Source organism: Impatiens glandulifera, chromosome 2 (genome assembly GCF_907164915.1).
Source record: "Impatiens glandulifera chromosome 2, dImpGla2.1, whole genome shotgun sequence".
NCBI lineage: Eukaryota > Viridiplantae > Streptophyta > Magnoliopsida > Ericales > Balsaminaceae > Impatiens > Impatiens glandulifera.
In genome coordinates, this window is record NC_061863.1 from 45,687,532 (window position 1) to 45,705,954 (window position 18,423).

Genomic DNA, 18,423 nt, shown 5'->3' on the forward strand with positions numbered 1-18,423 from the left:
CATGTGGTGTCGGCGAACTTGAGTGCCGAGCCAGTGATTCTTTGGACTCTATCCTTGAATGGCTGAACCGCGGAGTCTTCAAACTCTTGAATGCGGTTATCAATCCGTTCTGCGGTTGAGTCTTCAAGCCTTTGGAGACGGCCCTCAACCCATTCCTTTGTGAAGTCTGATGCGGAGACTTCCGGTTGTGGAGGAGGTGATTGCCCGGTGAGATTGGGATCGGCTCTTTCATCGGATTCTTTGGATGCCGCATTCTCCCTTGGAGGTGTTGGACAGTGATCCGGAGACGTGTCGATCCGGGGAGCAGTATAAACCGGTATTTTCATTCGGCTGCATATTGCCTCTAGTCGTTCGATTTCTTGAGTGAGTTCCCCTTTGGCTTTTTCAAGCCTTTCTAACACCCGCGGTGCTAAGGTGTCTTCCGGTCCCATCGTTTTGAGCTCCTCCGTAATTTTCCGGATGCGTGTTGTTAGCTTCCGTAGTTGGACCTTCGGTTTCAAGAGGCAGGTTCGGTGTAGTACCTCTCGAAGTGTGTTGGAGTTTGTAAGATTCATGATCAAGTCTTCCACTTTCTCCAGTCTGTGGAGACACTCCAAGTCTGTGTGGCCCGGTAGGATTTCCCTATACGGTGTGCCGTACCGGTGCTCGTGCCATTCCAGGTATAATTCTTCAATTGACTCGGCTCGATTTTTGACGCCCTGAAGGAGTTTCAGAGATATCCTATCGGCCTCTACTTCTTCGGCCTCCTCCTTCTCTTTGTCGCCGCCCTCATCACCGGCTTCTTTATCATCCTCTTCTCCACCCTCTTCTCCACCTTCGGTGGTCTCAGGGTTGGTGTTAGGTCCGGCATCATTGGGGATTTGGGCCGAATACTCGTCTTCATTGACCGATCTTTCGTCTTCGGTCTTCTCTGTATCGGTTCTTTCAGAGAGGGAAGCCGACTCCTCATCCTCGGTTTGCTGCGGCGGTTTCGAGAAAGTTACTTTCTCCTTTACTTTCAGCCTTTGCTTTGGCCGGGGCCGGTTTCTTGTCGGCTTTCTTCTTTCGGCCACCTGTGGAACTGGGGCCGACTGCTTCCTTTCTAGGAATTGCTTTGATCTGATGAGGCATCGATCTGCGACAACGACGCCGGGACCGATATCGAGATTGTGATGAAGGAAGATCTTACCGAGAGGAACGACGTATCCCCACGACCGGTTTGAATCCGGTTTCACCATATCCATTAGGTTGCTGAACACCGCCTTTGCCCAGTTGACCTTTCTACCCTCTATCAGGTCAATCAGCATCCTGATTTTATCCCTTGTTAGGTTGCTGTAGTTTCCTCCCCTCGCCAGAACCGCCCTTGCGAAGATGTCACAGATTGGGATGTACTCCGGCTTCAACATTGATTTGCTGCCGGATACTTTGATCGGCTCTTTAGTTGCCGATAGAATCTGGCAAGCCGCCTCAAAGGTTTTCTGCTCAATGTCTGCCGTTGCATCTTGGCCGGTTGTCGGAAGGCGCAAGCTCTCTGCCACCGATGCCTCAGTGAGCTCTATTTCAGAACCGCATACAGTTGCGGTGATTTTGTCGTTGGAGATGGTTGCGGTTTTGAAGAATTCTTCGACCGCATCTTTGTAGATAACATGAGGACTGCCGAGGAAATATTCCAGACCGGTCTAGACTACCCGGTTAATAACTTCCTTTGCTTCGGACGTACCTTTCAGCCGGATTTCCTCGAAATCCACCTGAGATAGGTGTCTAAACAAAGCCGAATCACGCCCCATCTTAGAATTTGAAAGAGTTTGAGAGATAACCGCTTCAGAGAGTTAGATAGCTTAGAGAGAGAAAGCAGATTCGCGTGAGAATGAAATAAAATGACCGAGAGTCCCTTTTATAGATGCGGTTTGGAAGCCCAACCGTCCCATCAATATTGGGCGGGAATTTTCCCTCCAAATTGAAAGAAGCGGCAAACCATGGGCGGGAGAGAATGGGCGCCAAACCAAGGGCGGTAAACCAAGGGGCGGCAGTTTTGGGCGGGAGGTTTCCCTCCAAAGCCTTTGCTTATGCCATTGATGACGCACTCTCCTTTTTGAAACCGATTGATGGTGCGGTTTCTAAGTCCAACCGGTTATTTTGAGTGATCAGAGTGTTTGTAATTTATTTTAAGCAATTTTATGTGACCGGATAAGAATGCGGTTATAGTTTGAAGATGTTAACCGGTTACTTAGATAAATGTTCAAAGAATTAAGAAGGACACGGTCATTTAAACTGAAATGAGATTGAATTCAAGAAATATTGCATAAAGAAAACCGACAGAAAATTCGGTATTGAGATAGGCATATATAAATAATGGAAAGTACAGCCTATGGAAAAGACATTCTAGAAATTCGGTCTATTGCCGAATCCTTGTCAAGGATGTTCGAGGAGGAGGCCGGTGTCCCTGGTCTAAACTCTGGTCGGTACCCAAGAATCAGCTTGCTGATATGCGGTGCATAACCGAGACCTCTCTTGGTCAGCACAATATTCTTTAGGTTTTCGAATATGAACGTTGACCAATTGATGGCCGATTCGCAAAGGATGTGGGTCATAATGTTGTAGGTATTTCTAGAATACCGTTGTTTCGGCGATTGACACAGGATCGAACGGGTCACGATTTCGAGAAGTAGTTGACCGTGACTAGCAAGCTGGGTTTTTGGCCCATAGTGTTCCACCGGAGAAGGGGTGGCCGATAGGTATTGGGCGAGTTCAAATCCCGCTAGGTCCTCTATGGTTGGAAAGTCAGAGAATCCTTCAGTGGGTAGACCGAATAGTGAAGCAAATTCAGCCTCATCGATCTAGAATGTGTGGTTTCTGACGGTAGAGACGATATACTTTCCCCTGATGCAGGTGCTTCGAAAGAAGGCCTTGACATCCTCCAAGAGAATTGGACCGGCTTCTTCAAGAAAAGGTTGAAGACCGGTTTCAGTAAGAGAGTGAAACATGAGCTCATGTTTAGGATTTCCGTCCCTCTCTCCCATGCAAGAGTTGAAGTCAATGCTTAAGAAGTTTCCCAAAGTTCGGCTCGGCATGATTACGGTATTGAGAGAGATGGAATTCAAAGTATTTTAGAAGTGTTCTTATGCTTTCGTATGTGGTAAGTTGATTAGAGGATGGCTCCTTATATAGGGTCGGTTTTGGAGGGAAAACATAAGCTTTGATTCTTAGTTTTGTTTTATTAAGCAAAAGAATCTTTATGTTTCCAAGGTGCATGGGGAAGAGGCAGATTGCGGAGCCCGAGGTAGGTGTTAGTTGAGAGGTAACCAGGTTAGTTGGATATTAAATGTTCAAGTGGTTGGGGGTTAACTCATTAATAGGGATTTCTTTTTCATTGAATGCACTAATCATAACCGAGATTAATTAGTTGAGACCGAAAGTAACATAGGACAGTGCCGAACAGGCATGGATAATAACGAAGAAAACATGAGATCAAAAGAAACATAAATGAAACTGAAGAGGACGTAGATCTGGCCGAAACGATCAATCATAGGTTGGATAAAGATACACCCGGTGCATGAAGCAAAACGATCGGGTGCAAGAAGGAGTGACTCAGTGTGCATAAGAGTTGACAACACCATTGCGGCGGTTTCTCTTCTTCCAAGCTCTCTCGAACCGCTCATAGAAGGAGTCGGTTACTTCTTTAGTCAGCACCTGGGCTTGGTTTAAACCTTCTCCTGGACAGGTTGGAACACCAAGCTCCACAAGGAGACAACTTAGTTGGGGGATGAAACCGACTGATCGAATGCCAACCATCCAGATAAGGATGTCAAACAGCACCCTGGACTAGTTCACCAGTGTGCCGGTGATTATAGCCGCCATCATGTTGAAGTTTGAGGTACAGTAGGTATTTGTGACATCCTTTCCGAAGATGCTCTTACCGATCACATCATTGAGGAGCTGATATTCAGCTCTCAGGCGTGATTTTGTACCGTGATCCTCAACCGGTTCGTCAGATCGTGCGAAGGCGATGGAGATCTCGGCTTTTATGTCGGCTGGAACTTCTAGATCCGTTATCCCGTGCTTTGGCAGGCTAAAGCACCGCGCAAAGTCCCTTTCGGTGAAATCAAAGACAATACCTCCAACTTTAGATTGAATGTGAGTTTCAAAGTGGGGGGTGCCTCTAAACACCCTGGCATGATAGAAGAACTCCAAAATAGATTCAGGATAGATGGTATGTTTGTCGTCTAGGAAGTTCTGAAGACCGGTTTCCTCCAGAGATTTGATTATCTTGTAAATCTCATAGTGCTCTGTGTTTGAACAGGATTGAAAATCAACCTGAAGGATGTTGGGAAACTGAGACATTTTTGTCTTAGTGAGAGGATAATCTTTTGTCTTGTGAGTGTTGTGGTGAATGGTTACTTCACTTAAATACTAGTTTAGGGATTATCCTATTGTCCAGGCATTAAATGAGATGATATCTATTAACTGCAGGATAAGAGATATTGCATGAAATAGGTATGTTTGCAGTCTAGGATGTTGGTCATAGGCCTGGACTGTGAAAGATATCAAAAGATCTTCACGTCTTTTTAGGCGCGACCATTTTACTTTGAAAAGGCAATGTTTCAGAACAGACATCTATAAACACTGATAATTATTCCACTTCTGTTTGAATTTCAAATAATCTAAGATGACCTGCTTCTGAACCGGTCAGTCATCAGTTGTTCATCCCGATGCGGTTATTTGATGCATGCACCAAGTAACCGGTCGGTTTACTCTATCTAATTAACTGGGCGGTTCTTCCATAGGTAACTCAAAAATTTGAAGTCCAACAGTTTAGGAGGAACTACCGGTTTTATCTGTTCGAACCAGTTTCCCTTTAAGCATCCTTAGGAAGGATCTGGCTAATGTCGGTTAAGCCGAGAGTAAGTCTGAATTGAGAGAACTTAGCTTCCTATAGAGGCTTAGTGAAGATATCGGCTACTTGTTGATCGGTCGATACGTATTTCAGTCGGATATGCTTCAGCGTGACATGTTCCCGGATGAAGTGGTGCCTTATGTCGATATGCTTGATTCTGGAGTGGAGAACCGGGTTGTAGGTGATCGCAATGGCACTTGTATTGTCACAGAAGATCGGGGACTCTTCGGCTATGACACCGAAGTCCTTCAGCTGTTGTTGGATCCAGAGGAGTTGAGAGCAGCAACTTCCGGCCGCCAAGTATTCAGCTTCCGCGGTGGATGTGGCCACCGATGTTTGTTTCTTGCTGTGCCATGACACCAGTCGGTCACCTAGGAATTGACATGTTCCACTGGTACTCTTTCTGTCAATCTTACATCCTGCATAGTCTGCGTCTGAGTAACTTGTTAGATTAAAGGATGAGTCCTTTGGGTACCATAGGCCGACATCAGGTGTGCCCTTTAGATACTTCAGTATCCTCTTTGCGGCTGTGTAGTGGGATTGTTTTGGATTTGCTTGGAATCTCCCACATACACCAACTGCAAACAGGATGTCCGGTCTACTCGCTGTCAGGTACAGTAGAGAGCCGATCATCCCCCGGTATGCAATCTGGTCTACCGATTGGCCCTCATCATCCCTGTCTAATTTAATCAATGAGCTCATTGGAGTAGCTGCCGAGGAGCAGGTGTCCATCCCGAACTTCTTTAGTAGCTCCTTGGTGTATTTAGGTTGGCTAATGAATGTTCCTTCTTTGAGTTGTTTAACCTGAAGACCTAGGAAGAAACTTAATTCTCCCATCATACTCATTTCAAACTTGTCAGTCATCATTTTTGAAAATTTATCACACAACTTAGGATCGGTTGAGCCAAAAATGATATCATCCACATAGATTTGAACAAGCAGGATATGTTCCTTCTTTTCAAATTTAAACAATGTTTTATCCACCGAACCGATGGTGAAATCATGTTGTACTAGAAATGCGGTTAGTGTATCATACCAGGCTCTAGGTGCTTGCTTTAGACCGTATAAAGGGTATACATGGTTTGGAAATGCAGCGTTTTTGAAACCGGGTGGTTGTTCAACATACACTTCCTCACGTAGGTCACCGTTCAGAAATGCACTTTTAACATTCATTTGAAAAACCTTAAAGTTTTTGAAAGCAGCAAAGGCTAGAAAAATTCTAATAGCTTCAATCCTAGCTACAGGAGCAAATGACTCTTCAAAATCGATGCCTTCTTCCTGTTTGTAGCCTTGTGCCACTAATCTGGCTTTGTTCCTCGTGACCAAACCGTCCTCATTGAGTTTGTTTCTAAATACCCATCTTGTTCCTATGACCGATTGATCTTTCGGTCTAGGGACTAGGTACCAGACTTTACTACTCTCGAATTGGTTTAGCTCTTCTTGCATTCCCAAGATCCAATCCGGATCTGACAATGCTTCATCTATTCTTTTCGGTTCAATCTGGGATATGAAAGCGGAATTAAAATATCCTTCCAGAAGTTGACCCCTAGTTCGAACAGGTTCTGAAGGGTCACCTATAATTTGCTCAGGAGGATGTTTACTGTTTCTTCTGAGATTCAGTTCAGGAGTCTCTACCAAATTACCGTTTACTTGATCAAGGCTAGACATGTCGGTAGGCTGAACGAGATTGTCAGACCGACCGACTTCCTCGGATTGAACCGAGGTGTCAGCTTCCTGTTGTGGAACAGCTTGATCCGGCTGGGTTTTAATGTTACCCATTTGGTCATGGACAAACCGCCTGAAGACTGGAGTCTCATCTTCACTATCAGAATGAATATTGTTATTTTCCAATTTGTTGTGTAGATCAAAGCATGAAGCAGTATTGCTTTCAACCGATTCATCGAAAACAACGTGAATTGTTTCCTCCATGGTTGCAGTTCTATTATTGTATACTCTATATGCTTTACTTACTGCTGAGTATCCTAGCATGATCCCGATATCGGTTTTTGCATCAAAGACAGTGAGTTGGGTTTTACCATTTATGTGTATATAACACTTATAACCGAAAATCCTGAGGTACTTGAGTTTGGGAACCCTGTTAAAATAAACCTCATACGGTGTTTTGTTGTGAAATTTGTTTATTAAAGACCGATTTTGTGTATAACATGCAGTGTTGATAGCCTCAGCCCAAAATTTCTGAGCAATGCCGGAATCGGCTATCATGGACCGTGCGGCTTCCTTGAGAGTCCGGTTTCTTCTCTCGGCCATGCCATTTTGTTGAGGAGTCCTAGAACTAGACAACTCGTGTCTAATGCCGGATTCATCAAGATATGCAGTTAATGTACTATTGGTAAATTCGGTACCTCGATCACTTCGAATGCTATTAATGCGAGTTGATTTTTCATTTTGTAGACGCTTAAGAAGTGTAATCAGGTTTGATACGGTTTCACGTTTAGATGGTAGAAATATTACCCATGTAAATCTAGAGTAATCATCAATAATTACCATGGTGTAAAGCATACCTCCTAGGCTAATGACCTGAATCGGTCCAAATAAATCCATGTGAAGAAGATCTAAACATCGGCTAGATTGGATATTTCCTTTACTCTTAAAAGATGACCTAGTCTGTTTACCCATTTGACATGCTGAGCAAACCTTATCCTGGTTAAATACTATATCAGGAATACCTTCAACTAGCTTTTTACCACGAATGTAGTTTAAAGTTTTCATGTTTAGATGGTTTAGTCTCTTGTGCCACAGCCAGGTTTGATCGGTCTTAGCTATCATGCATATAGGATATTCTACTCTAGTTTTCCAGTCTACCTTGTAAATGTTACCTATCCTATTTCCGGTTAGCAGTACAATACCTTGAGAATTTTTAACTAAACATGCATGTTTAAGAAATTCTACCGTGTATCCAGCATCACACATCTGACTAATGCTAAGTAGGTTAAAACGTAGGTTTTCAACTAAAAGTACATTATCAATAGTTAGGTTACCATGGATAATCTTACCCTTGCCCACAGTTTTACCTTTTGAGTTGTCACCGAAAGTGATTAAAGCACCGGTTACTGCTCTGATGTCGGTTAGCATATTGCTGTTTCCGGTCATGTTCCTGGAGCAGCTGCTGTCCAAGAACCATTCAGAGTTTCCTAGCCGTTTCTTTGGATCCTGCAAAATGTACATATTTACAATTATTTGGTACCCACATTTACTTGGGTCCACATGCGATTAGTCCCTTAGGTATCCAAACCTTAATAAACCGGACGATTTTCTTTGCTAGGGTTTTAATTGTCCTTTTGGCACTCGGTCTCGTGTATCTCGATTTTTCTACAAAGGTCTTAAATGGTGATGGTCTTCGGTTCGGTGATCTATGGTTTGACCTACGTGGTTCAGGAAAGGCTTTCATATACTTGAGGATTTCGGCTTTTCTTTTCACAGGGTGAAGCCATGATTCGGTTGGACCAACATAGTCGTATTTTAGCTTTTCTTCCCTATAGTATGCGGTCTCCTCTTCTTCAGCGGTCCAGGAGCTTTTAAGAAATTTTATAAAGGGAAGGTTTCCTCTTGTAAGCCTTACTTTCTCTATGGATTTTCGGTCTTTGGAGCTATCCTCTGTGTATCCTAGGCCACGCTTGCAATGAGGATGCCTATAATGACTACACATTTTCTTTACTATATCACTGGATCTCTTATATGCGGCCATCTTGTATTGAAGTCGGGCATTTTCTTCCTCGGTTAATTCTCTAGCCGGTTCACTAGATTGTTCGGTCTTAGGATCTAACTCGGTTTCTAAAGTATGGGTATCATCAGGTTGTACGACCTCCGGTTCGGTTATAATGAGTACCTCTGGTTCTGTCGGAATGGGTATTATGGGATCGGTTCTAATGTTGAGGTGCTTAGGTAGCATGGCTAGTAGGTTCCTATATTCTTCTACCATGTCATTCAATGCATTGTATAATTCATCTTTAGTAAATTCCTCACAAGGAGAGTCAAATACCTGTTCTTCATTTGCCATGAGACATGTGAGTTCATCATCACTGTCACTGTGAGCCCATAGACTTCCTCCATCGTCGGCTATCAGTGCTTTCGGTACCTCACTTCCTTCACCGGTTTGTTGATAATTGTTTCTGTCATTTTGATAGTCCGGTTTCTAGGTATCCCTCCTCGGTTTCCTGCATTCCCACTTAAAATGTCCCAAACAGTTACAGTTATAACATCTTACATTGGATTTATCACCATAGTAGTTGTTCGTTGGTTGGCTTCTTTTCATGAACCTCCCAAACTTCTGTGCAAGCATTGCCATGGCATCCTCGGTGAACTGTTCGGCGGTTCTGATCGGTACAGGTGCAGGAACCGGTGCCGGTGCAACTGGTTCTGTAGATGTGATTAGTGCTCTAGTTGATGTTGAGGCCGAGACTTCTTCCTCAGTCCTAGATCTCATTTCGAACTCATATGCCTTAAAATCTTCGAATACACCGTGTAGTTTCATCTTACGTAGGCTCTTTGATTCCCTCATTACCATTGTTTTTATGTCCCAAGTACTTGGAAGAGATCTCAAAGCTTTCATAATGACCTCTTTATTCTCATACTTCTTGCCCAGAGTTGCTAATTCATCCAACACACCAGTGAACCGGTCACTGTATTCCTTCATAGTTTCTCCTGGTTTCATTTTGATGCTTTCAAACTTCTGTGTGGCCACCATTATTTTGTTCTCCCTTGTTCTTTCATTTCCCTCAAAGATCTGGATAACCGTGTTCCATGTCTCCTTCGCGGTTTTGCAGTCTCTGATCTTGCAATATGTGTTTCTGTCCACACTGTTGGAGATCCAGTTTCTAGCATGATTATCCACGTTGTTTATTCTCCCATCTTCAGCCGTCCATTCCTTTCTGTCCTTATCAATGAATATCGGTCCTTCGGTCAGAATGGACTCCATTTCATCATCCAAGGTGACTAAGTGCAAGTGCATTCGTGCCTTCCAGTTGGCAAAGTCATCACCTTCTAGCATTGGAGGCCTATCTTGATACATGCTTGCTTGAGTATTGAAACTAACTACTCTGATACCAATTGTTAGGATCTAGGTAGCCGCTGGAGGACCGGGGGTTGGACCGGTTAGCGGTTCTCACTCGAAGGGTGGTGGTTAATCCGGTTAGAGATTAACACCGGGGTTTCAATACTACACAACCTATCACAAACCCTTGAACTAGGTTCAAACGCGGAAGAGGTTTGCTTTTAGGTTGAAGCAGCACACTTGTTTGATGGACAAGACCGGTTTCGGATGATGGAGGTTTGAAAATGGTGGGTCGGTTTCGGTAATCTGGAAATATAGTCGGTTTAGAGCGGTGTAGTTGAGTTAATCGGTTAGACAATAGAGCCGGCAGAAAGTAAATAACAAAATAGATTTTATGGATGTTCGGAGATAAAACTCCTACGTCACCCCTTCCTCTCGAAACCGCGAGAAGGATATTCACTAAGGAATACAAGTATAATCCGATCGAGACTTATTTCCTGCTTAATAACACTCTTACACTTTACACCGAAATTGTAAAACGCACTTTAACTTTAGCACTTAGGCTTTCTTAGAATAACACAATCTTATCACTTGTAGTAAATGCTCTTAGCGTTTCACTTATCCCACTGTGTGTCCCGCATTTACTCTTCTTCAACTGCCCCTTTTATAGGTGAAATATGCCAACGGTCATATTTCACTACCTTGAATCTGATTGGCTGAGCAGAGGTGCAGTAATTCAGTGTTTCAGAAATTCAGACCTGCGGTCGTTTCCTCAAACCTGATGGTCAATCTCAGACCTGGCATTCTGTCTCAGACCTGGCGGTCTGTTCTTCCGGTATGTAAGACAAACCTGTCGGGTTTGTCTTTTACTTGATGTAGGCACTGTCTGTTGGACAGTTGTCTGTACTTGGAAGATCTTCTTTCTGACTTATCCCGAAGTGGAAAGATCCGGTAGTACTGTCTTCTGCAGCCTACAGTCTTTCCTCAGACTTGCATGGATATGGAAGTGTTCAGTCTGTTCCTTTGGTATCATTCTCAACAGATACCCGAATTGTCTTCTTGTACTGGTCGGCCACTTGACTTAACCTGATCGCTTCCGGTATGGGTGATATAACCGGACTTCTTCCGATTATTCCTTTGTCTTGTGGCTGATCGGCTGTCTGATGATTCCGGTTTTAAGCTTTGGCCGATCTTTTCTTTGTGCGGTCATGTTCTGAGTATTCTTGGTTGGTTTAGTAGCTTGACCGGCTAGTTTTCTTAGCCGGTTCTTTTGTTTATCCGGTCCGGTTCCTTGTTCCTGCATGGAAAGTTTATTTAAGTTAGGTTTATTTGAACCGGTTTGATTTTATCTAACAATATATATATATATATATATATATATATAAAATATAATAAACTAAATAATGAATTGAAAAAAATTCTTATAAATAATATTTTAATAAATTATTGTTGGGATCGGTGACAACAATAGAAGGGGATTGAATATTGTTGTGCTAATTATCATTTTCAATTCGATTTTAATCATGATAAAGATTGAAAATCTGTTTCTATTCTTAGACAAATCGTAGAAAGTTCTTGAACGGTTTTAAGTGCGGTAAATACTTGCTAGATTTGTAGCGGTAGATAACGTTCTGAATAAAGCAGTAAGGAAATAACACACGATTTTTATGGATGTTCAGAGATAAAACTCATACGTCATCCATTCTTCTGTTTCTAGAAGGATTTCACTATAAGGCTTTCACTAGAAGGCTTTGATTTGTATAGTGCCTACACAAATCTAGTTAGAACTCAAGACTTAACAACTACCTATTCTGAACTCAGATGATGAAAGTAGGGGAGGAAAGATGTTCAAGAGAAGAAGAGGTCTCATTAGCAGCAGAGGCGGCAACTTGAGACAACTCCTTAGCAATAGAGGAAAGCTACTATTGCTCAACGGTTTGAGGAGGCGTCTGCTCTTCAACCAACGGTAGCTGCTGCTCAGCAACAAGAATATATGACTGCCCTGCATCAAGGAGAAGTTGTATCTTAGTAGGAGGAGACTGCAACTTTTCAATAAAGAGTAGTTGTTCTTCAGATTTTGGACAGTTCAGAACTGTCCAAAACTCCCTCGTTTGCTGCTCAACAATCTTGGAGGATTCCGTGCTATGAATGAAAGACAGGGCGGTTGAGCTATAAGAATCCAAGATCTGTTGCAGACAGGTGTTTACCTTGCCATCCACCCAAGTTGTTCTCTATAAAGTGTCGTAGTTTGCCTCCCTTTGACAAAGGATAGGGAGCAAAACACCCCCTCTAGCGACTGTTGCTACCAGCTCTCTCCTCTTGAGAGTTTCTTGAATGTTCAATGTGCAAGTTCAAGTTAGGACTGATTTCTATAGATTGAATAACGCCTTGCACTGCTCAATCAGATCGGCACCTTGGATGACCTCATCGAATCTTTTGTGGAGCATTATGCTGCTCCATTTATCAAAGAGTTCGAGCCTCTCTAAAGCATTTAACTCAACCTCCTCGCGGATGAGTTTGATTGATTACTTCACAATTGAAAGAGGCTCGGGAACATGGTCCATAGAGTCTTTACCCTTTCCTACCACTTCGGCAGGCTGAGCAACAAGAACTGGTTCCCTAAATGTGATTCCCTTTGCAACTTGAACATGTCTTTTAATAGTTGCTGGAGAGGCGCCTGAAATATGAACTACAACCTTTGGAATTGCAACTTCAGGTTGATATGTCGTATTGATTAAACTTAGTTTTGTTGTTCTAAATTCATTTTAATTAATTAAAGACAATTTTCTTATTTCAACTTAATTAATTATTTCTTTTTTAATTAATTTCTTTTTTTTTTATTTAACTTAATTTAAAAATTATGTTTATAATAGCAACATACAAAATTAAATATATAAAAAAAATAAAATAATAAATATGTGTGTCAAATGTCAATATTCAAACATGATCAAAATATTTATATATACGGATAAGCAATCAAACCGTCACATTTTTATGATTTATTTCGTCAATCGAGTCGGTACAGAGAATTACGAACTAATCAGAATTCGGTTCGATATATGTTTTAGAAGTGAATAATAGCTTTTTTATATTGAGTTTTTTTTAATTTTTATTTAAAATCCAAATTCAAGAAAACTCCAAAATCAAACAAGATCTAACACACCTTCCAATCCAAAGTTCAAGATTTCCATCCCACTTAAATCATGTTTGGTCTTGGGTTTTTAGATTCTTAAAATTCTTTTACAAAGAATATATATTTTATTAAAAAAAAAGTGGGTTAATTAAATAAAATTAAAAGAATTAATTATTAAAATGTTATTTTGTATTTAATATTAAAATTTATTAAAAATTAAAGTATTTTATATAATTGATAAATTAAGTGATTTAATAATTAAAATAATTTGAATTTAATAAATATTTTGTTTTGAAAAAATCTAAATACCTTTTATTTTATTTGTGTCACATGGCTAGTGGAGCTTATTTAAATAATTTAGGTTTTGGAAGTAGGGTTATGAAAATAATTTGTTAAAAAAATATTAATTTATAGTAGAAAATTCAAGTAAAATAATAAATCAAACCATCAAAAGCTTGAAAAAAGATTTTGAAAGAGTGGAAAAAGAAATTAAAATTGTATTGGTGATTTTATTTTATAAATAATAAATTATCAAGACTTCCTAACTTTATCATTTTAAGAATTATGAATCCCATATATATATATATATATATATATATATATATATATATATATATATATATATATATATATATATATATATATATATATATATATTTATTTATTTATTTATGACACCACACAACCATAGTTTTCTATTCCCATTTAAAGAGTTTTAAGTGAGAATCGAACATGTAATCTTTTTTTTGTTTTTCGACTAATACTGTTCCTCTGATTTGTATTTTTGAAAATGTAATTTCTTATACTTTTAATTTTTATAAGTTATATATATCTTACAAACTCACCTGCAATTTAAATGTAACCATACATCCACTTTGTGGTTTCTCATTTCAACACTCAATGTATAAATTTAGGTTAGGATTTGGGTTATAATAAAAAATATTAATAAATTTATTAAATTTTTTTATCTTTTATTATTGGTAGGGGTGTTCAACCGGTCGGTTAAACGGTTCTAGTTAAGTCCAATTTTACCTCTTATTTTACAAATCGGTTAACCGACCAATATTGGTATCGGTTTTACCGGTTTTGGTTAAACTGGTTTCGGTCGGTACCCGTCGATTAACCATTAACCGATAATTCAATTTTTTAAATAAAGTATTAAACTTATTAAATTATTTTTTTTTCAAAATCCTTATTTGCGCCGTACTTTTACGGTATTCTCCATTTTTATATATGTTTTAATATATTATATTATATTATTGTTATAATATATCTATGAAATATTATTATATATTATATTAGTGTAATAATATAAAATATTTCAAAAGCCTCCATTTTTATACTAATAGTCATATAAATTAGATTTTTTTAAAAACAATTCTATACAAATTTAAAAATAACTAATCTATATTATTAAATATTATTTATAATATATTTAATATTTACAAAAATAACTAATATAAATATATGATTAAATTATTACTGATTTATCGGTTAAACCGCTAAAAAATTAGTTCAACCAAAAACCGAAAATCGAACGGTTTAAACGGTAAAAAATTGATTAACCAGAACCGTTACAACTAGTTAACCAATAAATCGATAAAATGAAACCGGTAAGCTATCGATTCAGTTGGGTTATTGGTTTTTTGGTTTTTTTGAACAACCATAATCATTGGGATAAAACCATATTTTTTATCTCAAAACTTAACAATTATATTAACCGGTAAAAAACCGATTAACCAGAACTGTTCGAACCGATTAACCAATAAACCGATAAAATAAAACCGGTATGTTATCGATTTAGTTGGGTTATCGATTTTTCATTTTTTTTCATTTATTAGGATAGAACTATATACATATCTAGGACTGTGCAAAATAACCGGAAAATCGATAACCCAACTTAATCGATAGTTTACCGGTTTATTGGTTAACTGACTCTAACGGTTTTGGTTAACCTGTTTTTGGTTGAACTATTTTTCTAGCGGTTTAACCGGTAATAATTTAATTATTTATATTAGTTATTTTGTAAATATTAAATATATTATAAATAATATTTAATAATATATACATTAGTTTTTCTTTTCCTTTTAAATTATAATTTGTATAAATTTGTATATGGCTATTAATTTAGAAATGAATACTTATAATATATTATAAAATATTTTTATATATATTTATGAAATATTATTATAATATATTATATTATAATATAGATAAAAAAAATGGAAAGTAACATAAAAGTATGGCACAAATCAAAATTTTGAAAAAAAACATTTAATAAGTTTAATATTTAATTTAAAATTTTGAATTATTAGTTAAAGGTTAAATCGGTTAACCGACCGGTACTGATTGGATTGGTTCCAAAATCGATAAAACCGTTACCAATATTGATCGGTTAACCGATTTGTAAAATAAGAGGTAAAATCGAACTTAACTGAAACTGTTTAACCGACCGGTTGAACACCCTTTAAATATCAAAATTACTTTCTACTTAATATTTTATTTTATATTAATAAAAATTATAATTAATAAAAGACATATTTTATTGGGAGTATTTTTATATTTTAATCATAATAATAGTTTCGTTTGTAGGTTTTGGGAAGAAAAAAAATCAAAACCCTTGGTAAGGATGGCAATTTAAAACCGCTCCGCAAAAATCGAACCGAATTGCCCCATTTGGGACGGTTTTTCCTCGAAATCGAACGAGGATGGAGCGGGGATGGTATTTGTGTCCCCTGCCCCGACCCGCCCCGATTTCACCCCGATTCTGCCCCGAATACCATAAACATAATTAAATATATTAAATTACCAATATATTTATTTATTTACTATATTTTATATGAGTATTAAAATTATTTCTTTATAATAATATAAAATTTTAATATATTACAATATATATTATATTAAAATAATCGTTTATATAATTTTATTGTATAATTTTTATTTATTTTTTAAAATAAAAATTATTAACGGTGCCCCGCGGAATTTCCCAAAATCGAAAAAAACCGAACGGGGCGGGGATGGTATTAAAAAAATCCCCGAAATTAAAACGGGTCGGGGATGATAATTGCATTTCCCGCCCCGAACCGCCCCATTGCTATCCCTAGCCCTTGGTGATAATAAAAAATATAAATGGGCCGAATAGTAACCTGCAAATTTCAATAGTCTGAGCCCATTATAAGATTAGTTTAATTTGTTAGTACTTATTTTATCAAGATAATTATGATTTTTTTTTTTAAATAAACACTTGATATTAAATTTATTATTAGTTTTATTTTGAAAAAGTTTCATTATATAATAAATAAATTTACATTTAGCTAAAGCATGTTAACATTATCATCTACATTATGGATCATACCGATTAGCAGTGTCGGCCCTGGTTTTGGGCTGTCCAGCCAAAAGTAGACAAACCTGAAAAATAAATTAGTGTTCTTATTTTAATAAAAAAAAAATTATTTTTAGTGAGATTTGACCAAATAAAAAAATATTCTTTTTAAATGGGCAGGCTGCCCTAGCCTTACCCACGGTCCTACTGATTAGAGTGGCAAACAGATTGTACCGATTAGGGTGACAAACATATACTCAAGATTGATCATACCGATTAGGGATGACAAACCTATATTACCGATTAGGGATGACAAACCTATATTCAAGATGGATCATACCGATTATGGATGACAAACATATACTCGAGATGAATCATACCAATTAGGGTGACAAACATATCTTCGAGATGGATCATGGATTGCCTACACAATCATATCAATCAGAAACAACCGACCCAACATAACAAAAAGAAAAAACAAACCAACTCATATCTAGACCACTACACTACAATAGAAACCTCTTCCTAAAGAAGATAATTTTGAGGGAATTTACCAAAAACAGGAATATGAATGCAATATTATCATGGCTAAACAAGTATTACCCAATTTGGGTGCAAACATGATTCTACTATTGACTATTTCCCATGTAAGAATAAGATTCTCCTCCTTTGCCTCCTCAAGTTCCAACAAGAACTTCTTATATCATAGATATGAGCTCAAAAGCAGCCATTGAAGAACTTGAAAAGAAGAAACTGGGTTATTTTAATAACAGTATTAAGCTTCAATTCATATCAACATCATGAAGAAAAACAAACCAGAAAGGCATTCAAGACTCTTACAAACCCTATATCCTAGCTCCTCCAAACATAAAACTAATCAAAAAAACAGATCATTCCCAAAAGATCCTATCAATCTCTTCATCATCATCAAATCCTGACCCATCAAGTGAAACCGTATTATTCAACACCACCCGCCGCCGACAAATAGGGCAATTAGCAACTCTCATCAGCCATCTCCCCACACAATTTGAATGATAAGTATGTCTACAATCCGGTAGCCTCCGAATCAAGGCACCCATCTTAAAACGTTCCAAACATATTGCGCATTCCTTTTCCTCTGTTTCCTCTTCCGAATACTCAATACTTGTAAGCGACCTATGTAGCTCCTCCGCCGAGTAAGCAGACGTGACTGAATCTGATAGAAATCGGATTGACGACGGTGAAGACGAAGACGAAGAAGATGATGATCGAAGAAGACGGCGAATGTGTAAAGCACCTCCTGCAATTATAAAGTGAAGAAGGGTAACAGCAGCTATACCTAATAAAAGGAAGAAAAGGGTTATTATAAGAGCCATGATTATGCCCTTTAGGATGACTAATAGGAATCTAGGGTTTGATTTGGGAGGCGGCGATTCCACGAACCGTCGACCGCCGGAGGAGGATGTGGGTATCATTGAATGGTTATTGGAATGATTTGAAACGTGGATCTGATGCAAGAAGTTGTGACGGTGGTTTTCGTTATCCTCCGCTTGCATTATGAAGAACGGTAGATACGGATCAGAAGATGGGTATTTCGGAATTCAGGTAATCGGAAAAAATGAGAATTGGGAATTCAAACTCGTGGGCGATGATTATGTGTAAATATCTCTTTGAATTTATGAGAAGGGTTTGAAGATATTTCAGAAAAAGAGAAAGAGAGAGAGAGATAAGGACTTGAACACAAAGAAGGCGCGGTAAGAGGTGGGAACCGTATGCTTTCTTCTCCAACTAAATCTTGGGATTCTAATTAATAGTTACAATTATTCAAATTAAATTAAATTTATTTTTTCCAATCTTATTCTAAGTGTAATTAATCTCCACAAGTTAATCCACAAGTTAATTATGTAGTCTTCAAACACGCTCCATCCGACAAACATAACTTATCTTATCGGACTCGAATTCAAGAACTCATGGTTTAGGGAGGCTGGCTAGGGATTAAGGACGACAATTTGAAATCGCATCGTGGCAACCTAACCGAATTACCCCGCGATTTTTTTATGGTTTGACTGGGATGGTATTTGTATTTCTCGCCATGATCTCGT

The 18,423-nt window shown here is 38.5% G+C and overlaps 1 protein-coding gene across 1 annotated transcript; it reads right to left on the reverse strand.

Annotated features, from left to right (window-relative positions):
* Window positions 1-17,016: 17,016 nt before the first annotated feature.
* On the reverse strand, window positions 17,017-18,081 carry LOC124927421 (RING-H2 finger protein ATL56-like). The gene has a single exon (XM_047467825.1). The coding sequence runs from the start codon at window positions 17,875-17,877 to the stop codon at window positions 17,233-17,235; it is 645 nt and encodes a 214-aa protein (XP_047323781.1). The 5' UTR covers window positions 17,878-18,081; the 3' UTR covers window positions 17,017-17,232.
* Window positions 18,082-18,423: the final 342 nt, after the last annotated feature.

Excerpts from the sequence above, each read along its gene's own strand:
- LOC124927421 (XM_047467825.1), bottom strand. The coding sequence starts at position 17,877 with ATGCAAGCGGAGGATAACGAAAACCACCGTCACAACTTCTTGCATCAG.